General features: G+C 43.6%; 1 protein-coding gene across 2 annotated transcripts in view; it reads left to right on the forward strand.

Moving 5' to 3' along the window:
* Positions 1–13801, forward strand: part of DCX (doublecortin) — an 86457-nt gene extending 72656 nt beyond the window's left edge. For both annotated transcript variants that reach the window (XM_049827271.1, XM_049827272.1), the window contains exon 7: positions 1791–13801. In XM_049827271.1, the coding sequence (XP_049683228.1) occupies positions 1791–1847 (57 nt within the window). In that variant the 3' untranslated portion in view covers positions 1848–13801. The remainder of the gene's footprint in view (positions 1–1790) is intronic.
* The last annotated feature ends 8113 nt before the right edge of the window (positions 13802–21914 follow it).

Raw genomic sequence — 21914 nt, forward strand, 5'->3', positions numbered from 1 at the left:
AATCAGAATGTACCTCTCAGCCCAAGTATGACTTTGAAAGCATTGACTTGAAATTCTGGCAGAGTAATTAAAAAATTCTGAGAGTGTTGAGGTTTTGCAGTCAGCCAGCCACACGTAACCCACTGTGGTATAGATTGCACGGGTTGAACTCATTTTGTTTGAGGATTATGGTTTTTCTCAAAGTGAGGAGTGGTGGTAGCAGCAGCAGCTGGACTACAGTTGTTACGATGGTGGAACAAAGCACAGAGAAGTCAATGGGAATAATGCCCAGAAGTCCAATGGGCTTTGGTTTATACCTCTACCATGTAAGATTTTGGATTGCAGACCTTTGGACATGGGGTTGAATGGTACTGGGGGAGCCTGAGGTGGACTTTCAGCTTCTGAAAAATCAGATCTTTAAAATATTGCCAACATACGGAGAAGCTGTAGTTACTCAGCTTTATCTGACTTTCTTTAACAAAGGCATAGCTTGAATCCAAATGAAATCTCTGTTTTCCTGAGGACTTCATTCTGATCTCAGCTGCTCAGTCTAAGTCTGAGGAAACGCACCAATTTTAACACAATGGGTCCAGATTTATTATTAATTTATAATTGAGAACAGGATCTGGCCCATAGTCTGAATTCAACAATTGCTTGTGTGTATTTCAGCAAAAGTAATGCTGTAAACTGCATCTTTTTCTTCAGCCATCATGGACCTAAAATACTTTCCAAACACTATCTCATTTAGGACTTTGGAGATGAGGATTTGCTTCCTGGTAAAGACAAGTAAAACTTACCACCTTTAACGTTTTATTTACGTTTTCAGCTGGCTGATTTATGACCTTTCCAGTGAAGCCCCTAGAACATTTGTAATAGATGGTGACTGCTGAGGACAAAGCCAATACATCTATGAGTTTCTCCACTAACTTAAGCCAATCAGCAAACACGAATGTAGCATTTTAGGATACCAGAATATTCATGCATCATTGTCTTTCTCCCAGGAGCAATTTCCTGCTTATGATGAAATAACTTTTGGTTTTTTTCCCCTAAAGCTCAAATGATAAATGCTTAGGTTGAGTTCACCACAAAGTCCTATTCTACCTCTTCTTATATCAAGACTGTTGTGAATTTCCTTTGTGTATTTAGGCTTTTCTTCATTTTGCTCACTGTTACTACCTGTGTGTGGGTCAGAGTTCAAAAAGGTCCAAGCAAAGCTTTAGCCCTTGAGCCAGTTTGTGTACCTAGTTCCATGCAGAAGTTTAAGGAATTGGAATAAGATGGTTTCCCCAGAAAGGTACCCTGGAAGAGCTTTACATTCAGCATTTGATCCAAATAATAAACTTGAGATTATTTTCTTAACCCTTCTAATTGATCAGAAATGACTTAGAGAATAAATCATGGAATGTGATTTTCCTAGAGATTTGTCCTAAGGGTAGCTGTCAAATCAAGGTAAGACTTCGTTGTGGACAGGTTCAAAGAGATCTGTTTAAGGAAAGGTCCTCCTTTTTCACGCATGTGCTATAATGGACAAATTGATCCGGAAGCGGTAAAAAAATACTTCTCAAACTTATCACCGAACAGTCATCTTTCTTCTGGTACCAAGATTCTCTTGCTCCACTGTGCAAGTAACCTGCCTTGATTTAGCCTTGAACTACCTGGACAACTGGTCAGCCCATTCAGTAACCAGTGCACGGGTTTTCCATGCTGTCCCTGTGAACTGCACAGAGCTAGACCATTCAGCTGCTGCCTTACACATGACCGAAGGTGGAAGCTGATTGTATGAGTTAACATTTTCTTCTTTCTTCCTACAGGACTTGTATCTGCCTCTGTCTTTGGATGACTCTGATTCCCTGGGAGATTCCATGTAAAGCGACACGAAGCTAAATGTCCATATTGCAAGCTATGTTTAAGATACAGTAGAGTACTTCTGCCAAAATAAGCAGATAGGTGACTGGTGCTTTCAAATCAGACAAAGGACACACAGTTATATGTCATTTTTTTTCTGTGATTTATCCTCCGTGCCACAAATCAACACCTACCAGTCTATAGAGATAGAGGGATACCATTCTTCTGAGTTATAGGGATGCAAAATGGACATTGCGAGAAATCTGGGGCCAATATGCCAATGATCCTGTCCATTTCCCATTTTTCTTCTATTATTTCTTCTGCTGCTGCAACTATGTAATTTTCCTAGTGATAGTAAAGTAGCTCCCCCTGGAAGTGTGCAAATGGATTGCTTGCTGACCAATTTGCAAGCTCAAGTAGAGCAAATGATACTCTCCACCTGTCCAAACTGCCAATGTTTGCCAGCTCACCTGCTCCTCATTTGCAGCCCTGATTTTAGCACCTACATACTAACTAGTATTGTTTTTATTGTTGGAGGGCAGGAAAGGAAATGACTTGCTAGATTGATGCTTAATATGCCAGCAGAAGCTTGGATGAGATTAGGAATCGTTGCTTAAGATGCTAAGTAAGGTTAGTACAATAGTGATTCAAATATTGGGATTTTTTTTGTTGTTTTTTTAAATGATTAAGTAAAAAAAATGTAAGTCAGCTGAGTTATCTGGAGTGGAACACCTTTCACATATTATCCAAAGATACTGCTAGCTGGTAACAAATTTTTATACCTACCCTATGGTATCTCTCTATCTCTGTTTGTAACAGTAATGCCTTGTGAACAGCCAACACTGAAAACACTGTGAAAATTTGTTTTCAGGTTTGACACCCTATAGGTCACTTTTTATAGCAAAAAATCAATACACTTTTTATAAAGGAAAACCTTGTATCTGTGTTTTGGGAGTAAGGATTCAAGCTCCTTCTTTTTTATAAAAGCTGGTAATTTTCTTTTGTTTAAAAAACACATTCAGAAAAATGTACAAAAAAAACCAACCAACAACTGCAGAACAGTACTAACAACAACTCAGTTTAGAAAACTTGTCATCACTGCCAAAACAGACACTCGTAGGGGGAAAAAAAAGGTCAATTCAAAATATTGAATGTTTTGATAGTTTTTGTAATGTTTAAGACTACGTATTTGGTTTTTTACACTTCAGTATTCCTAACTATGGCCAGATTCTCTACTTATATAACAAATGGAATTTTGTGGTGTTCAAAAACCCGTATTTTAAGAAACTCTTCTATCTGACAAAAACAAACTTACTGTATTTAGAGAAATCTTTTGCTTTTATTAATCAGTAATGACTCCTACAGAATGCAAAGTTCATCTATTCACGCAGGGCTGGTGGTTTTTACTACGCCGAAGCTTTGTCATAGGCTAGCTGGCATTGCCTCCCTTTCTCAAGGAATAAGCTTTCGATGAAACTGATTATTACAGAACTTTACCTAAATGAAATCTGTGCAATCCAATCTTTCTTTGTTGCTCTATTTGCCTTTGTTTCAACATTCATACCTATTCCCTATTGCCTTGCAACCCCTTGTGATTAGAATGAACTATAATGTTGTGATGTTTGATGCTACATAAATGCTGGGTTGTTCCCAAAGCCGCTCCACATTTTGTTTGCTTGCTTTGCTGGTATAAAACAATCTGTGCAGGTTGCATCTTTAGAGGTTCATGTGATGATACGTATAATGCAACTTTAAAAAAAGATTAATCTGAGAGAGGCCAGGATTGGGAATTATCAAGGGGTCAGAGTTGTCATGCACCAAATTTGCACCCAGTAGTCTTAGTGCATGATCATTTACACCCAGAGTTTTGCACAAGAAATCATTCCTTCCCACAAATAACTTCATTTAATTGAATAACTCTCTGACTACGCGACTGCTAAATGATCGTTTCACCTATTGTATATAGAATCCTGGTTTTAGTTCAAAGGCTAAGGGCTCATGTTGAAGGTTTGTGGGGAAAGGATGGTAGCGTGGACAAAGCGTAGGTATAGTAGTCGGGACACCTTCATTCAGCCCTTGGCGTTGCTAAATTTAGTGTCTGAACGGGAGCAGGTCTCTTAGTAACCCTGTGCCTCAATCTGTCTATCTGTCCCTGCAGGGACAATACTGTTCTACCTCACTGGGGGTTGTGAGGCCAAATGTTGCTTAACGTTTGTAAAGTGCTTTCAGATCCTCTAACAGAAGGTGCTGAAGTATTCTGGGTGCAGATTTGGTCATGGGTGCTAATTTTTGGCTGTTTAATCCTGTGGGTGCTACTGTAGATACTGGTCATGAAAAAATAGGACTTTTTAAGCGTAAGGATGTCAAAGGCCATGGTTATGCTAACAACACTATTCATCAGAGCTTCTGTCTCAGTAAAAGCTTTAGTTGGACAGATAATTTGACGTGCTTTTACCCTCTCCTCTGTTCTGTTGGTGGAAAGCTCAGAGTCCCTCCCCAGATCTCTGCTTTTCCAGGCACCCTGACTAGTAGTCAGGACCCTGCCTGTAAGAGATGATGGACTTGGACTCCAGTCAAAGGTGTTGTCACTTCAGTGACGCAGGCCATTCCTGTCGTAGTCAGGGTTACCGTGTCCTGCCACCTTTCCTCTGAGTCTCTGCTAAACCCAGAGACCAGCCATGAAATCACATCTAGGTTCTCTTGCTATTCAGTACGGGACACTCGCCCCAGATCCACCAGGAAAACCTAAATCTTTGATAGCCATAAGCAGACTGAACTGTTAGAGCTGATGGTGGTAGGAAAGGAGTTCGAGTTGTACTTTCATCCAGTATCCATGAGTTCACTTTGTATAAGATAAAGCAGGATCCCAAGGGGTGAATGACCCTTTGGAGGGATGGTTGTTGAGGTAGCTGTTGAGAAGTGGTTCCTTTCCTTCTGGCCACAAGTCATGTTTGGTTATTTGAAGATGCTCTTCCTGGTGGAGAGTGCTAGGGAATCACTGAGGTCTTCTTCCTGAGCTGCGCCTAGTGACACATCTAAAATCTGATCCTGCAAGTGCTCCCTTGGGAGTGGAGTTTCGTCTGCATGAGGATCATCTGGGGTGGGGCTGAGCCCAGCAATTCCTTCAGGGAATTAGGGGCACCTTGAAAAGGCCTAAAAGAAGGGAAAAAAAAAATTGTTCAGTGGGAAAAATAGCCATTCAAACCAGTAGCAGCCACAAAGAAAACAGGGTATGAGGTCAAACTCCCAAGTTTTAAAAAGCAATTTTCTAGGTAGAAATGCCTGGGCAGTAGTAGAAGTCAGCGAGTATTTCAGCTGTAACATATAGTTAAGTCTGTATTAATGCCAATATTGCATGAGTTCTTGTACAGAAATGCATGTGGAATGTTACCTCCATTCAAAACTAGTTATCTTTCGCTTTGTAGGATCCCTAACATAGATTTTAATACAAAGAGAAACAATGCACAAGCGTCGTACCGTAGTCATTTAAATATAAGGACAGCCCTGATTCAGGAAAGAACTTAAAGTCACGCTTAATTTTTAGCACGTGCTTTACTCCTGTTGATTTTTCACGAGAGATAAGCTTGGGTTTGGTCAGAAAGCTTTCTTGAACTGGAATGAATTAGTAATTACTTTCAATATACTGTAATAATTCCAGACCCTATGAGATCCTGGAGCAGATGATAGTAATTTCACTATATACTCCAGAGTTTACCTTTTATATTTTTTTCTACTTTTACAAGCACATAAAACTCCACAGGATATGAGGATTTGCCATATTAATTCTGCTATAAAAACCCTGTCTAATTTGCCTCATGAGGCTGCCTTTAGTGTTGTCGGAGACTAATTGAATCACTAAGACTACATTGTTTTAAAACAATAAAGTATTTAAAAGCAAGTTGGAGAGACTCTTAAAGTAGTAGGGCTTTGCTTCTTTGAAATCTGTCTTTATTCAGTATCCAGTATATTTTAGCAAATTTGCATATGCTGTAAAAATACCTGTTTCAGACACACAATCATTAGGAAGGAATCAGAGCAATCCTCCAAGTATAGACTGATGTATTTAAGTATTCGTACATTCCAGTGATGGTCTTGACTGTAGAAGATCAGGGCAATGCAGCAAAATCTTCAGTCTTAGGATTTCTGTCACTTGTAAAGCATTTATAATCCTGAAGTTTCTGGGTTAAAGCCTCATCTCGTATAAGATTTGGAGCTAGGTCAGTTCCACCAGCTAAATAGCCAACCAAGACTCTACACCTTGAAGTAATTTTGAAAGAGTTTGGTAATGGGATTTTACCTTGGTCCACTCTGCAGTGGGAGATGGAAATAGCTTTTGCCTACCATCGTCTGTGTTTCCTGTATCTGCGCATTATTTACAATCTTGGGAGCTAGAAACACTAATTGTGTTATCTTCATAGACAACAGAAAAATAATTCTGCTTAGAAAAAACTGCCACATCTCTTTCACATTTAGCTAACACACACATATATATGCATGCAAAAAATCACACATGCAGTCTAGCTGTTATTCCTCTGTCATTTGCTTGAACAGTAGTTTTGAAGGGAAAAAAGGGAGGTAGGACCAAAAATTGTGGCAAACAGCAAAACAATGTTACACCCAGGCATTTTTAATAGGAAATCATGGCATAAAGTGTTAGTTTGTCCTTATCCATACGGATACTGATGACGTTTTCTAGGATGCCTTGCGTTTGTTTTTTCATGCCTTTGAGGTCAGTGCTGGTCTTTTTGCTGCTTCACAGAACACCTTGTGAAATTGCTCTGTAATGTCATGCTGAACCCCTACACAGATGCTGTTCCAGCGACAGCCATCCCTGGAAGTTGCATCCTCCCTGCAGGGGCACAGTATGGACTTCACAGTATGAGACTCCTTTATTGCAGTGAGAGCACACGAGTGTATTTTGTCATTGACTTCAGTGGTACACCACAGCCTTTCAAGGCAATTGGAGAGTTGTCTTTTACTATAGTAGAGGCAGAATCATTTTAGAGGAAGGAAGAAAAAATAGCCAAGTAAAGTAGGTATAAAATTAGTCCAGAAAGTGTCTCCTCAAGCTAAGACAATCCACAACCAGAGAAGAGCTATATAGAGGTGCGTTTACCACACACGAGGTGCTGATCATGACCAAGACGGAACAAAACAGCTTCTTTTTTCTAGTGGTGATTTAGGCTCAAAGTCATTTTTCTGCTTGCTGATGGAAGCAGGCTGGAACAGTATTTGGGACTGGTGAGGTTCTTTGTAGAAGCAAATGGATGGCACAAGATGAAGATCTTCTGTCTATCTAGATAAAGAGTGAGGTCAGTCCATGCAACAGGTTTAGTGCTTTGCACGAGACACCTAGAAGAGATCCAGCTGAAACACCACCTTGGTGTAACGAGACCAAGAAGGTTAAGACTTTAAGTGCCTTCCAACACGCTTTGGGCTTCAGTAGTGGGACTATACATGTGCCCAACAAGGCCTACGTAAAAATGGTCTTGACAAAAGGGGACAGGACGGACTTTGATTCTTGAGATATTTAGCCCACTTTGCATTTATTCAGCCAGAATCACAGATTTCTTCTGGCTGATGCCTCTGTCCCATCTGTATGAATCTGAGCAGGCCTCTCCATGGTATCTCAGGAAATGTTAAAGCTGAGTCTTGTGTCTCACAGTGCAGCCACTCCTCACTGATTGTGGAGTGAACTGGGCTGGGTTCTGCTGCATTGGTCATCGATTCTGTCATTCAGATATTCTTCACCCTCCTTTTTTGCTCCTGGCTTGAGATCTGGCATCTCTCATTGCGGGTGCCTCCAGGCGAAAGGCTGGGGCTAGCAATATGTATAGACCCCTCTTTTTGTTTTGTTTTGTTTTTTTCCTCTGGAACAGATCTAGTCATTCGATATTTGTCTGAAGGTCTGGGGCCAAGCTGACAAAAACCATATTTTAATAGGGAGAGGGGAGGGGAGATGCTCCGAGATTGTAAGTGGGTAGATGTAAAGGCATTTTTTCAGCAATACCATTGCATAGCTGCTCTTGACAGAATCCCAGTTGCAGAGTAGGGTATGGGTACTACACCTGCAGGTGAAAATGCAGAGCTTTGGGGTCACAGACCACTATCCATCCCTCAGGACACTCTGATTAGAGATGATTAAAAACACTGACACCAATTTTCAGGCAATAAATGAGCTTCTGAGCAAATGAGAATCAAACCTAGTGGACTCAGCAGTGGGATTTCAGAGCCACTGGGATTTCGGAGCTATTGGTCTTTGGCATAATTGTGGACAGATCAGTTCTCCTTGTGCCATGGTGTCCCAATGCATAAAGAGCTGATCACATTACCTACCTCCATCTGTAAAGGTGCATTGAGATAGGCTGATACAGAGCTATGGAAGAGCTTGCTCTTAAGATTTATTAATTACTTTGCAAAGTCTGAAAACCTTATAGAAGCAAACTATGGTCCATTGTCTTTGACAAGTCTTTTCAGGAACCCTGGCCCTCTCAAAACTATGCTGTAAAAATGTTTCATTATTTTACTTATGGTGAAAGACAGACACATCATTTTTAGTTCCCCCAAAACCCATGGAGGAGCCAGCAACAACCCTGAGAGCGAGATCATATCCACATCCAGCAACCCAATTCTCTCATCTGGAGTTGCCACCTCTGGCCTGAACACAGACCCCTGCTGCCCCTCTTTTTGTTACATGTACGTGTACATATCGGGGGCAATTCATGTTACCATTCAAAATGTGGGCCTTGTATTTGTAAACGATGAATAAGTCTAATGATTTCAGTGGCCTTCTACCAAGAAAACAGTGGGCCTGTTGTTGAAAGGTTTCTTGTTTAGAAAGTGTTCGTGGCCAGATGGCTTCGTGGGAAAGAGTTGCCTTTCAGTTTCATCGCTTAATGCACTTAGTTGAACTAACCTATTCTGGCTCTTGCTCTATATCTCAACAAAATGTAAGTCGGGACTCTTGAGCCACTTTAGGGCTTCCCTAGGTCTGACAGTTTATCACTCAAACAACTGAAGGAGGAGGATGTCCAGAGGAAATTAACAAATCTTTGCAGTAATTAAGAGTCTGTCAGCTGAAAAAAGAAAGTTGGCATCATTAGAGAAAGATGCCATGGTGGCCAGTGTCATGGGAAACAAAGGAAAAAGACTTGTTTTGAAGAGGAATGCTAGGGGGTATTTGTTAGGAGATATTTACTGAGTCATGAAATGAGCTTGAACTTCACAGAAAATCAAATGGAAGGGAGAGCATGAGGCAGAGCACTGGAAATGTCAGTGCCATTGAAGTGTGGGAAGAATAAAAGACAAAAGCCAAGAAATTCCAGGGACAAACAAAAGGGGAGGTTGGGGCTAGCTGAGGATCTACAGCTTGGTTCTGGACAGAAAAGCAGCAGGGCTTCCTGGCTGCATGTTGAGAGAGTTATTGCCCCTGCAGGTATCTAAGCCAGGATGCAGGCTATCTGCCACAACAGTGTGTCCTCCACTCCCAATGGCAGAAATAAGGTCACACTTGGCCGCAGGCAGGAGAACTTCGTTTGAATTTCCTCCCCTGTTCCTGTTTTACTCTCCTGCCAGCACGTGTCATCCCTAAAAGGGATGATCTGTAAAAGATCCAGCCCTTTGCTGAATGACAGCACCGACCTGTGGTTTGGTTTTATTTTTATTCCTCACTATGAGATCAATCAGAAATAGAAATTCATCAGCGTGCCTTGGCGTGGAGAAGGACAGCCCTGGCACACTGGGGAATTGCAAGACATGTGCAAGAGAATAATGAGGGCACCTCTGAACCTTCCGTCCCTTCCCATGGAGCTCAGCAAACACTGGAAAAAGTAGCAACCCACCATCATCAGGGTGAAAAGCCAAGACAGGCTCCTGGAGGAGGTTACTTTGATTTGCTGTGCAGGCTGAGGGCCTGATGATCTTGTCCATGAAATGCCTAGCCATGTATGTGAGAGCTGCTGCATTCAATAAATCAATGGGAAGTCCATACTGAACAAGGGGATCTGTGTTTAACACTGGTTTTCTCATGAGATCTTTTTTATCTTTTTTCTAAATTCAGTTCAGTTACGGTGCTTGTGAATTTAATCCTAAAAGACAAAACAACTGACTTATCTAAACACATTTCTTTTGCTGTTTAGTCTCAGATTTTTATTTTTTTTTTTTTGCATAAAGATTGTACTTCTTTGTTTCTGTAGATTCTCAGATGCTCAATATAACACAAGTGAAACCCAATACACCTAATTCTCCGCTGCTTTAAACAGGCAGAAGCTCCTCTGTAATTAAGGGAGCTGAATCCATTTGGTCCAAGGTTGGTCTCCTATTTCAAAGATTGATTACTGTCAATAATTCTTGTGTGATTGATTACTTAAGTGCAGATTCAGTTTCCTGGGTGACAGCTGCAGACTTTGCAGAGAAAACCTCACTGACCCCAGCTATAAGGTGATCTCTTGTATGAACCTCTAATAGCAAGTTATATATGGGAGATATTTTGTATAGTTTTATTATAGTTAATGATAAAGCTGAAATAGTTTTCTTTGTTGAAATATCTTCAAACTTTTAGAATTTAAAATGAAACAAGGAACCATAGCAAATCAGGGTCTCCTCTGTATTTTCTGGTTCTAAAGAGTGTTGGCTTTATCTCACTTCAGTCTACCAATAGACATGCCCTGAGCACAGCAGGTTTATGGAACTAGAAATAGCAGTTCTATTTCTTCCAGTATTTTTCTACCCTAGTCCCAGCTAGTACCAAGCAGAATAGACGTTTATGGTTGGCTTGTTTTTTTCAAGAAAAATATTACCAAATGTCTCTGAACATAAAAAGGAAGGTTCAGTTCATTTCAGGTGACTTGTCTAAACTCAAGGCTGCTTTTGGTTTTTATCCAAGCTGGTTCTTCCATTTCTATTTGCAATGGTTATATATAGGCAATTGAGATTAATTTGAGTCACATTTGAACAGCGGGGTTGTTGCAGAGCAAAGTGATTTACCTGGCATGTGCAGTCAGAATGAAACACGTTGGTGGCACTTGGTCAGGGTGGACCTGAACCAAACCCTGGTTCTGAACCGCCGAGTTTCTGAGAAACCCATGTGCAGAGTCAAACTTAGGAAATGTCTGTAATGGACCAAATGGACCCCGAGCTGGGGTCCAGGCCCAGTTCTTGAAGAATTTTACCTTCAGAGAATCCCTGTGAATCATTTAGTGGGGTTTTTTTGTTGTTTGGTTTTGGGGCTTGTGTTTTCGCGTTTGTTTTGGTTTGGTTTTGTTTTTAAATTCCAGCACGGTTGCTTTTCTCCGTCGGCTTCCAACCATCACACAGCAGATATGGATGGTTTTTTAATTCGCTCCCCTTTGCAGGTGGCAGTTGAAATGTAGTGATATTCTGCCTCCCTCTCATGCTGACTGCACAGTCACTGAGGGGTTGCAGAACTCACAGCTTTTTTTCTTTTGGTTTGGGTGGGGGTTTTTTCCCTCTTTACAACAAAAGAGCTTTTTTCCAGATTTAGAGTGATGTCTAATGATGCGTCTCCTTAAAAAGAAGAATGTCTAGGGAATTAATTGCACTGCTAATTGGTGTTTATAGATAAGGTGAAGCAGAAGTATTGAATGTAAGAACAAGAAAGCCTGTGAGTTATAATTACATGCTGAATTCTGACATGTAAAATTGTTGTTAGTTTGCTTCTTATTTAAATGATGTGTGATCCAGGCAGCTTTATCACCGTGGCAGTACTAGTACAGCTGCGATTATCAACTTAGAAGACACCCAGGGTCTTTTAGAAAGAGGAAACCTGTCTAGCCAAATCTCCTTCTATTCTCTGAAATGACGACACATTCCCCTCCACGATACTCTGTATTTTATGACACTGTCTAGTCTAGAAGCACAGGAAAGGAGTATCAGCTTGCTGACTTTGCTGTTACTAGCCTTTGCCTATTTTCTTAATCACAAATATAATCACAAGCTAGGGTTAGCGGCTCTCATCGCACAAGCCTGAGTTCTTCACGCTACTCTTTGAAGAGCAGGAACTGCCTTCGCTCACGGCCCTGCGCTCTGCGGCTCTCTCTGAGCTGCAAATCTGCCGACCAGTTGTGTTGAGGGAGGGAGATATGCAGCTGAACTGGAACCTGATCATGGATTACTGTCTTAGGTCATTCATTGAGTTTGTATGATTTCATCATTAATAACAAAGCTGCAATATAATATAACTGAGAGGCCACGATGTATTTTCTATTGTCATTCAGTGGGTGGGGGTTGGAGGGGCGGCCAGGTTTAAAGTTTAGCTGGTATACTTTAAACTCTGTGTACATAACCTTGGAGGACACGTGGGTGGTAAGGGTTCAGTTGTTATTGTGTTGGGATTGGTAAATTTCAGTTTGTTTTTGTTTAAATAATAAGGTATTTAATTAATGACATTGTACAAAGAGCTATTAATTTAAATGGTGCTTTCGTTCTCCTAAAACAGATCTATCTAACTTTCTTTTTGGCAAGCCTGCAGCAATGTTAATCATGTTGACTTTTGTACCTTGGGGGAGTGCGTGGAAGGGGAGGGGAAATGCTTTTCTCTTCAGACAAATAATGTTGCCCATAGTTAACTTTCTGCTTGGATACATACCTTGAGTTCCCTTTACACTGAATTTTTATGTGAAGTTCTCTTAAAGGGACAGAACAAGCAGAGGTTATTCCAAAAGATCTCAACTGTATCATCTTGTAATATATTGCAGCTTTATGCCAATGATTCCTTGCTTACCTGTACACAGTCCATGCATGTTTTGAACTAATTTTGCATTCTCCATTTGTGGTGAGTTATTTAGCATTTTAACCACCTTTTGTGCCATTCAACTTGTACAGAAAACATTTTTATTGACGTTTTAAAGGGAGGGGGAAGAAAAGAAAAAACCCCTTCTGCTCCCTAGTTGTAGGTAGAACTCAGTTACTTAGCAAACAGATGTAGATGAGTGGTTGTAGTGTTAGAAATGTTAGCTTGCTCGTGAACAAGCTTTTGAGAGTAAATGCATGGTCCTGTACCTCTCTTTTCTTAATTAGCTCTTCCTTTCCTCCTGGAAAGATTCTCTCTCTCTCCCCCTCTCTTATTCTGTCTTTGTCTCTCTCGTGGTTGTAAAGTACAGATTTGGGCATAAATAAAACGATATACAATGAGGTTTGAAAAGCAGTTCTCAACAGGTTCTCTCGGGGAACTTATTTCTCACAGCGCCTTGCCTTGGCACTTTGATTAGACTCTAACTTTCAAGGTAAAACAGATGGAGATCAGTCACCTGTTGCCTCTGCTTGAACTGGGGAACAAGTTAAATCTTTGGAAGTTTGCGTCACTGGTGAACGATGAGATCTTGCTGATGCATTGCAGCTGAGGCATGTGGCACGTGGTGTATTGGCCGTGGCTTCCACACCTGGTTGTTCTACATGGGACTAGTCCCGCGGCCCCTGATTTGCGGAGTTTGCACACACTTTTTGATTTTCCTGGATACAGAGCGGAAGGGGGTGGGGGATGGCATATAGGAATCATGTTGTTAGGGGTTCTGTAGACGACTCCTTCTCCACACTCCCAAGCTCTGAGTTGAGTACGCAGGGCTTATTGTTTAATAGCTGTGGTTCTGTTGGCAATGGAGGACAGAAAACGGTCAAAGTCTTGGAAAAGAGGGGGTCACTCACAAAGACAGATTTTGTAAGAAATGGACTTAAAAACCCCTCACAAACCCTGCCACAAAACCACAAAATGTACCTAGATCTACACATCTATCCCCCATGCCTCTTCTCCCGTAACAGAATTTCCTTTTGTTAGAAGATTTGACTTTCTAGAAAAAAATTCCATTTTTGTGAGGTGTTGTGAACTGTTTTTACTACTTGTAATAACCATCCCAGGTCTGAGTATTCTTGTAATGCAATGCCATGCAGCAGAGAACCTGTCCACTTTATAGCTTTGCTCTCAATATTTGTTACTCATTGTTTTCTCATCTAAATGTACATTTGCAAGATGTGTGTAATGTCATTTTCAAAAAATAAAATTTGGTTTCAATATTTAGGCCGATAAAAACCTTTCTGATGCTTTTACTTGGCAAATATGTGTTGACTATGACTTCTGAATTATAGCGGTACTCATTCATTTTGATTCATCAACCTTCCCAAATCAGTCCCACTTGTACAAATGCAGAAAAAAGACAGGGGAAGAAATTTGATGGCCCTGATTTAATTAAGACCCACGTCTGCCTGACTGAAACAGCCCAACCTGTATAAGACCCATCCTTTTGACGAAAGGGATGAGCTCAGCGTGGGTCCCGCTGTAGGAGATGCGGTGCAGCTAAGGGCAGCTCTTTCCCTACGTGCAGCACTTCAGTCAAAACTGTGGCTTCAAAATAGCAAGATTTGGCCCCCATCTGAACTCTGTCTTGGCATCCAGGGCCCAGGCAAGGCCTGTACAGTCTCACATTAGCTTTGGGAAGTTTGGAGATATTTGAGAGATACGCTGTTTGTCCTGCCTTCCCACACAGGCCTGAAAAAGGTCCAAGTTCTTTTACAGCTACCCTGTCAGAACCACAGTGAAGACAATAACATTCTTCCTTGTAAGCCCTGAAAAATGTTAATAAGGCTTAGACCTCCTCATTTAATTATACAGTACAAGCCACTTTGCTGTTTGTTTCTGCTTCACATCTGCAGAATTAGACGTGAGTGTGGTGAGTCAGCTCTGGCCATCCCTGCTGTGGGGATGCTGTAGACCGGACTGCTGTGAAAGAGCTCAGATTCTTCCCAATGTTTCGTGCTCAGATGGAGTCCTTTATCCTTTTTTTTTTCCCCGTGGTCACTGCACATCAGCCCAGAGAGGGCTGTGCTCTTTGCCCTCTAGATCCAGAGATGATATGCCAACTGGCAAACAGCATCAGGGCTACCAACACATCACCCCACTTGGTCAATTACTGGCACCCACTTGTGATTACCATGCCATGCTTGGACAGGCCAGAAGCAGCACATACAGTACAGTTCTGTTTGCAGTGAAAGACCAGACTAAAAAACCTGCAGTTCCCAGAATAAAACCAATAGAAGAAAAACACCCTAAGAGCAGCCTTTATCTGAATGTGCATGAACTGAAACTGAAGTAAATGTTAGCAGAAAAGCAGAACAAGTACTTTAGAAAATACCCTGCTTGTGTCTTTATGCGGCCCAAGAGCAAACAAAGCACACTGGTGTCTTTTCTAGGGGCTACGTATTAGATGAGGTCAATAAAAACCACAAGAGATAGTGCTCCTGCCCATGCAAAATGTTCTGAAAACGGTAGAGATTTAAAACCCTCAACCCGGTGCATCTATCACAGCTATTCCAGGGACTACAGAGTTAAGAGGAAACCTAGATGGTGATAGTGTGGCACCAACAACCAGCACTGCAAACCAGTGGAAATGATACCGCTGTCTTAGTATGAATCCCACTGACACATGAAATTACTCCAGATTTGCAGTTAGGTACAAGAGAACAAAATGACGCTTCCAAAGTCCAGACTTGCTGCTACAACAGCCCAAATCTATACAGAAATGTACATCGGATATCCCTGAATATGTTGTTTCTTCAGAGCAGCAAACCAGTGTTTGTTTCCAAAAGGTCTGGGTTCAAGTGTGTTGGCTCTATGCGGTATCAGTGGTTTGGACTGAAATAAATGCTTTGGCCTGGTTAGAAAACCTTTGGCTGGTCTCTTGACCTAATCGCCATTACTTGATGCTGAGCCACTGCTCGCTGTACAATCTGGTTCCAATCAAAGAAAACATACTTTTTGCCTGTCAGGCTTGTCAGCTGCAAGTCATCCAAGTTTTCTGTGGTTGCTGGCTTTGAATTGCAGCCCAAAATATGGCAGCCAGATCCATGCGTAAGAGGACATTTACTGGGCTCTGTCAGCTTAACTCTGTGAAATGCTGAACACGGTTCTAGCATCAGCTCTGTGGCTCAGGGTTTACGTAGTGATTTTTAATCTTATCTTTTCTGTAAACAAAACACCTTTAAAAGTCAATGAATCTAGATCCTTTACATGGTTTCTCATACAGTCTGAGCTCTGTCCCTTGTCCTCCACTGCAGCCATCTGCTGCCCCACTGCAGCCTCTCTCAAATACACCTAAACTTCAAAGGTATAGTTTTCCATGCAAGTATCACTTTTACCGCAATGCAGGCCCTGTGCGCCTGCAAACAGATATGCCTGTCCAGATGTCCACCGGAGAAAGAGGCAGAGTTACAGCTGTTTGGGTTTTTTTAAAAATAAAGCACCAAATCAAAAAGGTTTAATTTTACAGCCCCCAAAGTAAATGAGAACTCCAGTGACTCAAAATTGTAGGCACTCAGCCCTGTATTTGCAATCTTGTTAATATGAGTAATACACACCTGGGCTCTGTATGGTGTATCAAACAACCGGACTTCTTGTGTTAAGTCTCTATGAGTTCATCAAATATTTGTGTGTGTGTAAGGGAGCAGGAGTAATGTTTTATGGAACGTGACTTCAACTACCATATACACACCTTTGCCACTGAAAATAACAATAATCATTCATTGTTAATCTGTATTTTTTATTCACAAGTAGGTCTACCAACTTTAAAAATTCCCATCAATGTTTTACATAAATCTGCTCACCCTGAGGTCCCAGAAACATTCCACTTCACAATGACTGTGACTCTCCTTCTCCCTAATCTGCATGTATTAAATGATGCAAACATTTTGGTTCAGTTTATATTGCTTTTCTGGGGTTATACTGTAGGGTAGTAAGGCACTGAGTGCCCCAAGTGTCTGGGGGTGAAAAGCAGGAAAGATCTTGCAAAATATGTTTATCTGTGGATGGTATAAGCAGCGATCAGGAACACAGTTACAGTAAGGTGCTCAGCCTGAAACCAGCAGGATAATCGGAGACTGCAAAGCCTCAGAGAAGCACATCTCACAGAAGGAGACGGTACTGACCTAGCGGTGACATCCCCTCCCCGCTCCTGTCCAAACTCCAGTGTCTAGGCCACCAGCCACAGCTGGGTTTTACCTGAATAATTTGTCATTGTGAAGAAGCATGCTCTTCCAAGGACAGAGAAGCACCTTCTCTCTCCTACTTTGCTCAGGACAGAGTTCACCAGCCAGGCCACCAGTGTGGTGCAAGGTGGTGATAAATGTGAGCGCCAGTGAAGGATGCTAAATAAGTCAAATCTACTGCTTGCTTGCGCTGCAAACCCATTTATTTTAAGCATCGGTCTTCCCACAGTTGGTGCACCCAAACGAGTGTTGGCAGTCAAACAGCTGTTTGGAAAAGATTTGAGTTGTTTCTTCTGACAACTGCGCTCCAGCCACGATGCGTGTGTCATCTTCTAATTTAAGTGTTCAGAGCATGCTTTTAGCACCCACATACAGTTATGGGAAGTGCCATTAAGCTGGTTAAACCTCTACTCTTCTAGTCACCGTGAGAAAGTGACAGCCAGGAAGGCAACCGAAGCTGAGGAGAAAAAGGTTATTTCCGAAGGTCCCTGGCAACACGTCAGTTCGGTGACACAGGCTGCCACTCACAGCACTGAGTTTTCACAGTGGGTTTACTGCTTTTAATGGTGTGTGGAGATTGAGGAGGATTTTAGACCACTGGAAATGATGTTCAGCATCTGTGTTCAGCATCTCTGTTCAGATCTTGGTTTTCTTGAGCCCAGGGCAACAAATCATGAGTTTGACCACTTTCTCAGGTGCACCCTTTCACCATATGTCATAAAGTCTTGCAATTCAAAAAGCTTCTCTCAGAGGTTGTCATCACAGGCTGGCTGCTTGCTGCTCTCTAGACAACACATCAGTCAGTGTTCGTCTACCTTCTAAAGCCGAGAAGTCCAAATGGATACGAGCGTTCATAACCATGGGGAGATCCTCTGGAGAGCTGCGAAAACACATTAGTGGTCTAAACACCCCAGCGGCACCACTTTAATTATATCAGTGCTTTATCAGTCCCATTAGGCTGACCTGCATCTTTAGTTGCCTTAAAAGCTTATGAAAATCTGGACATAGGAGACGTGACTAAGAGCCTGAGTACGTCATACAGCGTGACACGGTGCAGAGATCTGAGCCGTGCATCGCCGCGGCACTAGCTTGGGTCCTGAAGGCAGCACAGCTCCCTTGCAGAGCTGGTTGCTGCAGCTCTGCACTGATGTGACCTCAGTGCCTGTAGGACAGAGGGCAGGATCACTGTTAAGACTGCCGAGGCTCTTGGAAGAGAGCACTCGATCAACCAGAGGAACCTTCTTCCCACAAGTAATATGATCTCCTTGGGTTTTCAATTGCTGGTGGAACAGGGGAACTCAATTGTTCTTTTTGGGAACAGAAAGGTGACAAAGATGCTATTCCCTGACATGTATGGCCGCAGCTTTGCTGAAAAGTAAGGCAGCAAAGCCAGCCTAAGCTTGTATTAGCACAGTACAGCAGCCTGACTGTAATAACCAGAAAAATCCCCACTGAAGATGCATACACAGCCAAATCTGTAATCAGCCTGTAAATTATGATTCTTGCTATACTGTCTAGAAAGGTGACCAGCATCTACAGCACGATGCAGAAATAAAACCTTGATTTTAAATTAACAGATTACCAGCCTGGCATTTGGAGAACAATGCACTTGTGCACCCAGGAAAGAAAATCTTTGGAAGATGCTGTTCTGTCACAAATTGTTCATGCTTTAATGAAGAAGTCCTCATCAGGGAAGAAGATAACTATGAGATATGTGAGGGGAGGAACACACTTGATCTATAATGAAATCAGCTCTCAAATGAGGTCGCCCACCCATGTGCTACTATGCATATGCAGCAGGAAGATGAGCCAAATGCAGTGAGACGAGGTCAAGCTTTTGTAACTCTGCAAATGAATAGGTTGTCCTTTGGGTGGCAAGGGGAACTGCAAAGGGAGGCAGTGCACTTACGTGCTGGAGAACTTGATAATAAGGGCAAACGTGTCCTCCCATGCCCTCCTCATAGCTCCTTTTAAAGGACAATTTCCTTGTGCTAGCATCTCATCACAAAGTACTGCGGAACAGGCTCCCAGGCACACATGGGTGAGTACAGCATCCCCCTCATGGCTTATTCCATTAAAGCAGAAACTAAAAAACACCCTTCTGTCCCCTTGACACAGATTTAGATACAGGAAAACAAGCCTGCCCTTAATATCCTTAAATCTTTAAATCTAAATGACTCAAGATACTGTGCTGCTGGTCAGAAAAATAGATCAGCTGTGACTTTTAAAAATGTCAGGCAATAGCACTAGAAAAAAGAGTAATTAGACCAGTAGGCTACAACTCAGGAGAGCTGGTTTCAACTCCTGATGTGGCCACAGGTTTCTGTGTGACCTGGGGAGTCACCTAAGGCCACAGCCAAAACACAGGGCAGGTGCCCAAAGGGGGCTTAGCATTTCTTTGGATTTCAGGTGCCAGCAGGAAGGATAATCACTACTCCAGACTCTGTGTGAAGTTTCACATGTGAAACTAGAGTAGCTGCTAAGTTGCTAGCACTTGAAATCACCAGCACTATCAGTGGCAGAACTGGGATCTGAAACTGCAAGAAGACAGCCCTTCATTAAATAAAAAACCCAGTCATTATGTGGTCAAGTGTTCAAGGTAAAAAGTCACAGGCTCCAGAGCAGACGTGAATTGCAATCAGCTTTGCTAGAGCAAGGAAAAGTTGTTAACTGGGAGAACTAAAGCGTGCTGCCCTGGGCCTTCTGCCGGGGAGTGAAGCGTTGCACCGCACGCTCAGGAGAGGCTCAGATGACATTCCTGCAGCAGCAGCATCCCACAGACCATGAGTGACAGAGCAAGCGTGACCGAATCCCCTTCCAACTCCTCCTATGTTAAACGAGTCTTTGATTTAAGCCTGTTTCAGAGGGGCAGCGCTCATAGAGATCCCAGCTGCTCAGATGAAGGGAAAACAGTTCAGCCCAAGAGCTTTTCTCATGACCCTGAGACAGGAACGGCTTTATCCAAATCCCGCCGAGAAACAACAGCGCTACAGGCAATGTTTTAAATATTTAATGTTGACACAACACTCAGAATACAAATGGCAATTCAAAGAGAAGGGAACTCCTGTCTTCTGTAAGCTCCTCGGGGAGTTTTCTCTTCATGTGTGTTTTTCAGCATGATCGACGCCTGCCTACACAAACGGTAAATGGCAGCATACCATGTTTCCCATGTGCCTCTAAAAACACGTCTCGCTGCCTTTCTGCTGGGCCCTCGCCACCAGCGTGAGCTCCACACCCCCACGAAGAACATCTGCCACGTCACTCGTGGGGAAAAACCTGCCTCATCCACGGGACCCCAGGAAGGCAAATCGACCTCCCCAAGCTCACAATTGTGTGTGGAAGAGGACGCAGCCTCTTCCTCCAGTCCCTGTGCCGTTCTCCTCTCTGAACGCTGCCGGGGCACGGCCCAGGCCCAGGCTGAGGCGAACCCAAGGGCCACACGACGGGGGCTCTCCTGGCCTTTCTTCACAAGGCGGGCGACCGCCGCTACCCCCAGCACCCAAGGGACCACCACGCACAAGATGGCGGCGGGCGGCGCTCGGGGCGGGAAGGGGCCGCCTCGCTTGGCGCCAACGGCCGCTCGCGCACCGTTGGGCGAGCCCGCCACCTAGCGGTCCGCGGCGGCACCGCCCGGCGAGGGCCCCGATCCGGGCGGCGGCGGGCGGCCGTCCTCTCACGGCCCGGGGTTCGCCTCCAGACCGGCGGACGCGATCGCCTTCTCCGGGCCGCGGAGCTCCTCCCGAGCCCCGGCTGCTCGGCCGCCCGAGGCAGAACGCCCTCCGTGGCAGGCAGGGGCCGGGTTCGGGCCGAAGGAGCGGCTGTCGGAGGGAGTCCTCTGGCAGCTCCGGTGCTGAGTGCTCTCGGGCGGCGGGAAGGTGATGAAGCGATAAGCAGTGTCCTCGATTTACTCACAACTGCTCAGGGTTTCTGGCTGGGAAGGTGTGGGATGCTCTACCCACCCAGCCACCGACCCCCACGGAGCTGAAGGGAAGCCCCCTCAGCTCACCCCTCCGTGATGATCCTCCTTCCAGTCAGGGCGCTCAGCCGGACCGTGTACCCTCGCCTCCACGGAGGAGATGGTTCCCACAAGACCTTTCCCACTCAGAGGGCTGGTGTCGGTGCGTACAACAGGCCAGGCCTCTCTTTAGGGGTTTGCAGGATGCGGCTGTGGTGCTCCGTCACTGGTGGAAAGCTGGTTTTCTCACCTTTCTCACCGTGCCCAGCAAATGTTTTGTTGTTGCGGCCTGGGGGAGCGCTGGGCTCTGAAGGGCTCGTCGGGCAAGCCAGGTTTCTGTCTGTTGAGGGAAGTCCTGGGGCCGTTCCTTCAGGCCGTGTCTGCTCTGGAGCCATGTTCCTCTGCTCCTCTTCAGTCTCCCCCCATGACCAGCCTGCCTGAAAAATATCTCCAAACGCCCACTTCAAATCTTGCTCCTCCAGGGAACCTGTGAGATGGCAATGCTGCCTTCTTTTTCCCTACTTCTGTTAAAATCATTGTTGTCTCTGAGTATTGGGCCTTTTATTTCTCAGAGGTTTAGACATTTTTCTTATGATTGTGGTTAAGGTAGTTGGGGATAAATCCTGCCTTGCACACTCAGTGGGCAAAGAGCTTCTCTGACAGCTGTAGCCAGGGGCAAAGCACAGCCCCTTCTGTGCCCTCCTTTTTAGGGTTTGCCTTCCTTTTACTCAGTGCTGTGAAGGTTCACTGCCAGCAAACCGTCAGTCTGGGACAGATCCCTTACTCCAACCCCTCCCGTCATTTATGCTATGGAAGAAAGTATGAAGGAACCTATTATCAAAATCCCAAGATGCAAGGAATGAGTGATCCAGATTCAAAACACTGTTGATGAGCAGAATCAGACCTCGGATGGATGCACAACTCCGAAAGTTTTTTGTGAATCTTGGTTAGTTTTCAGATTCTGCCTCTTAGGCTCTTCTCTGTAGAAAACTGCTTAAATTACAAAGAGTAGAGTAAACATGTAGGATTTAAGTAGAATCTCTGCTGGAAACCACCTAATGTTTTATTAACAAATTGCCCCATGAAATTAAGTGAATAATAGATGAATGTAGCTCTGGTGGGATACGAGAACCTGACAGTGGAA

This window comes from Accipiter gentilis, chromosome 24 (genome assembly GCF_929443795.1).
Source record: "Accipiter gentilis chromosome 24, bAccGen1.1, whole genome shotgun sequence".
Lineage (NCBI taxonomy): Eukaryota > Metazoa > Chordata > Aves > Accipitriformes > Accipitridae > Astur > Astur gentilis.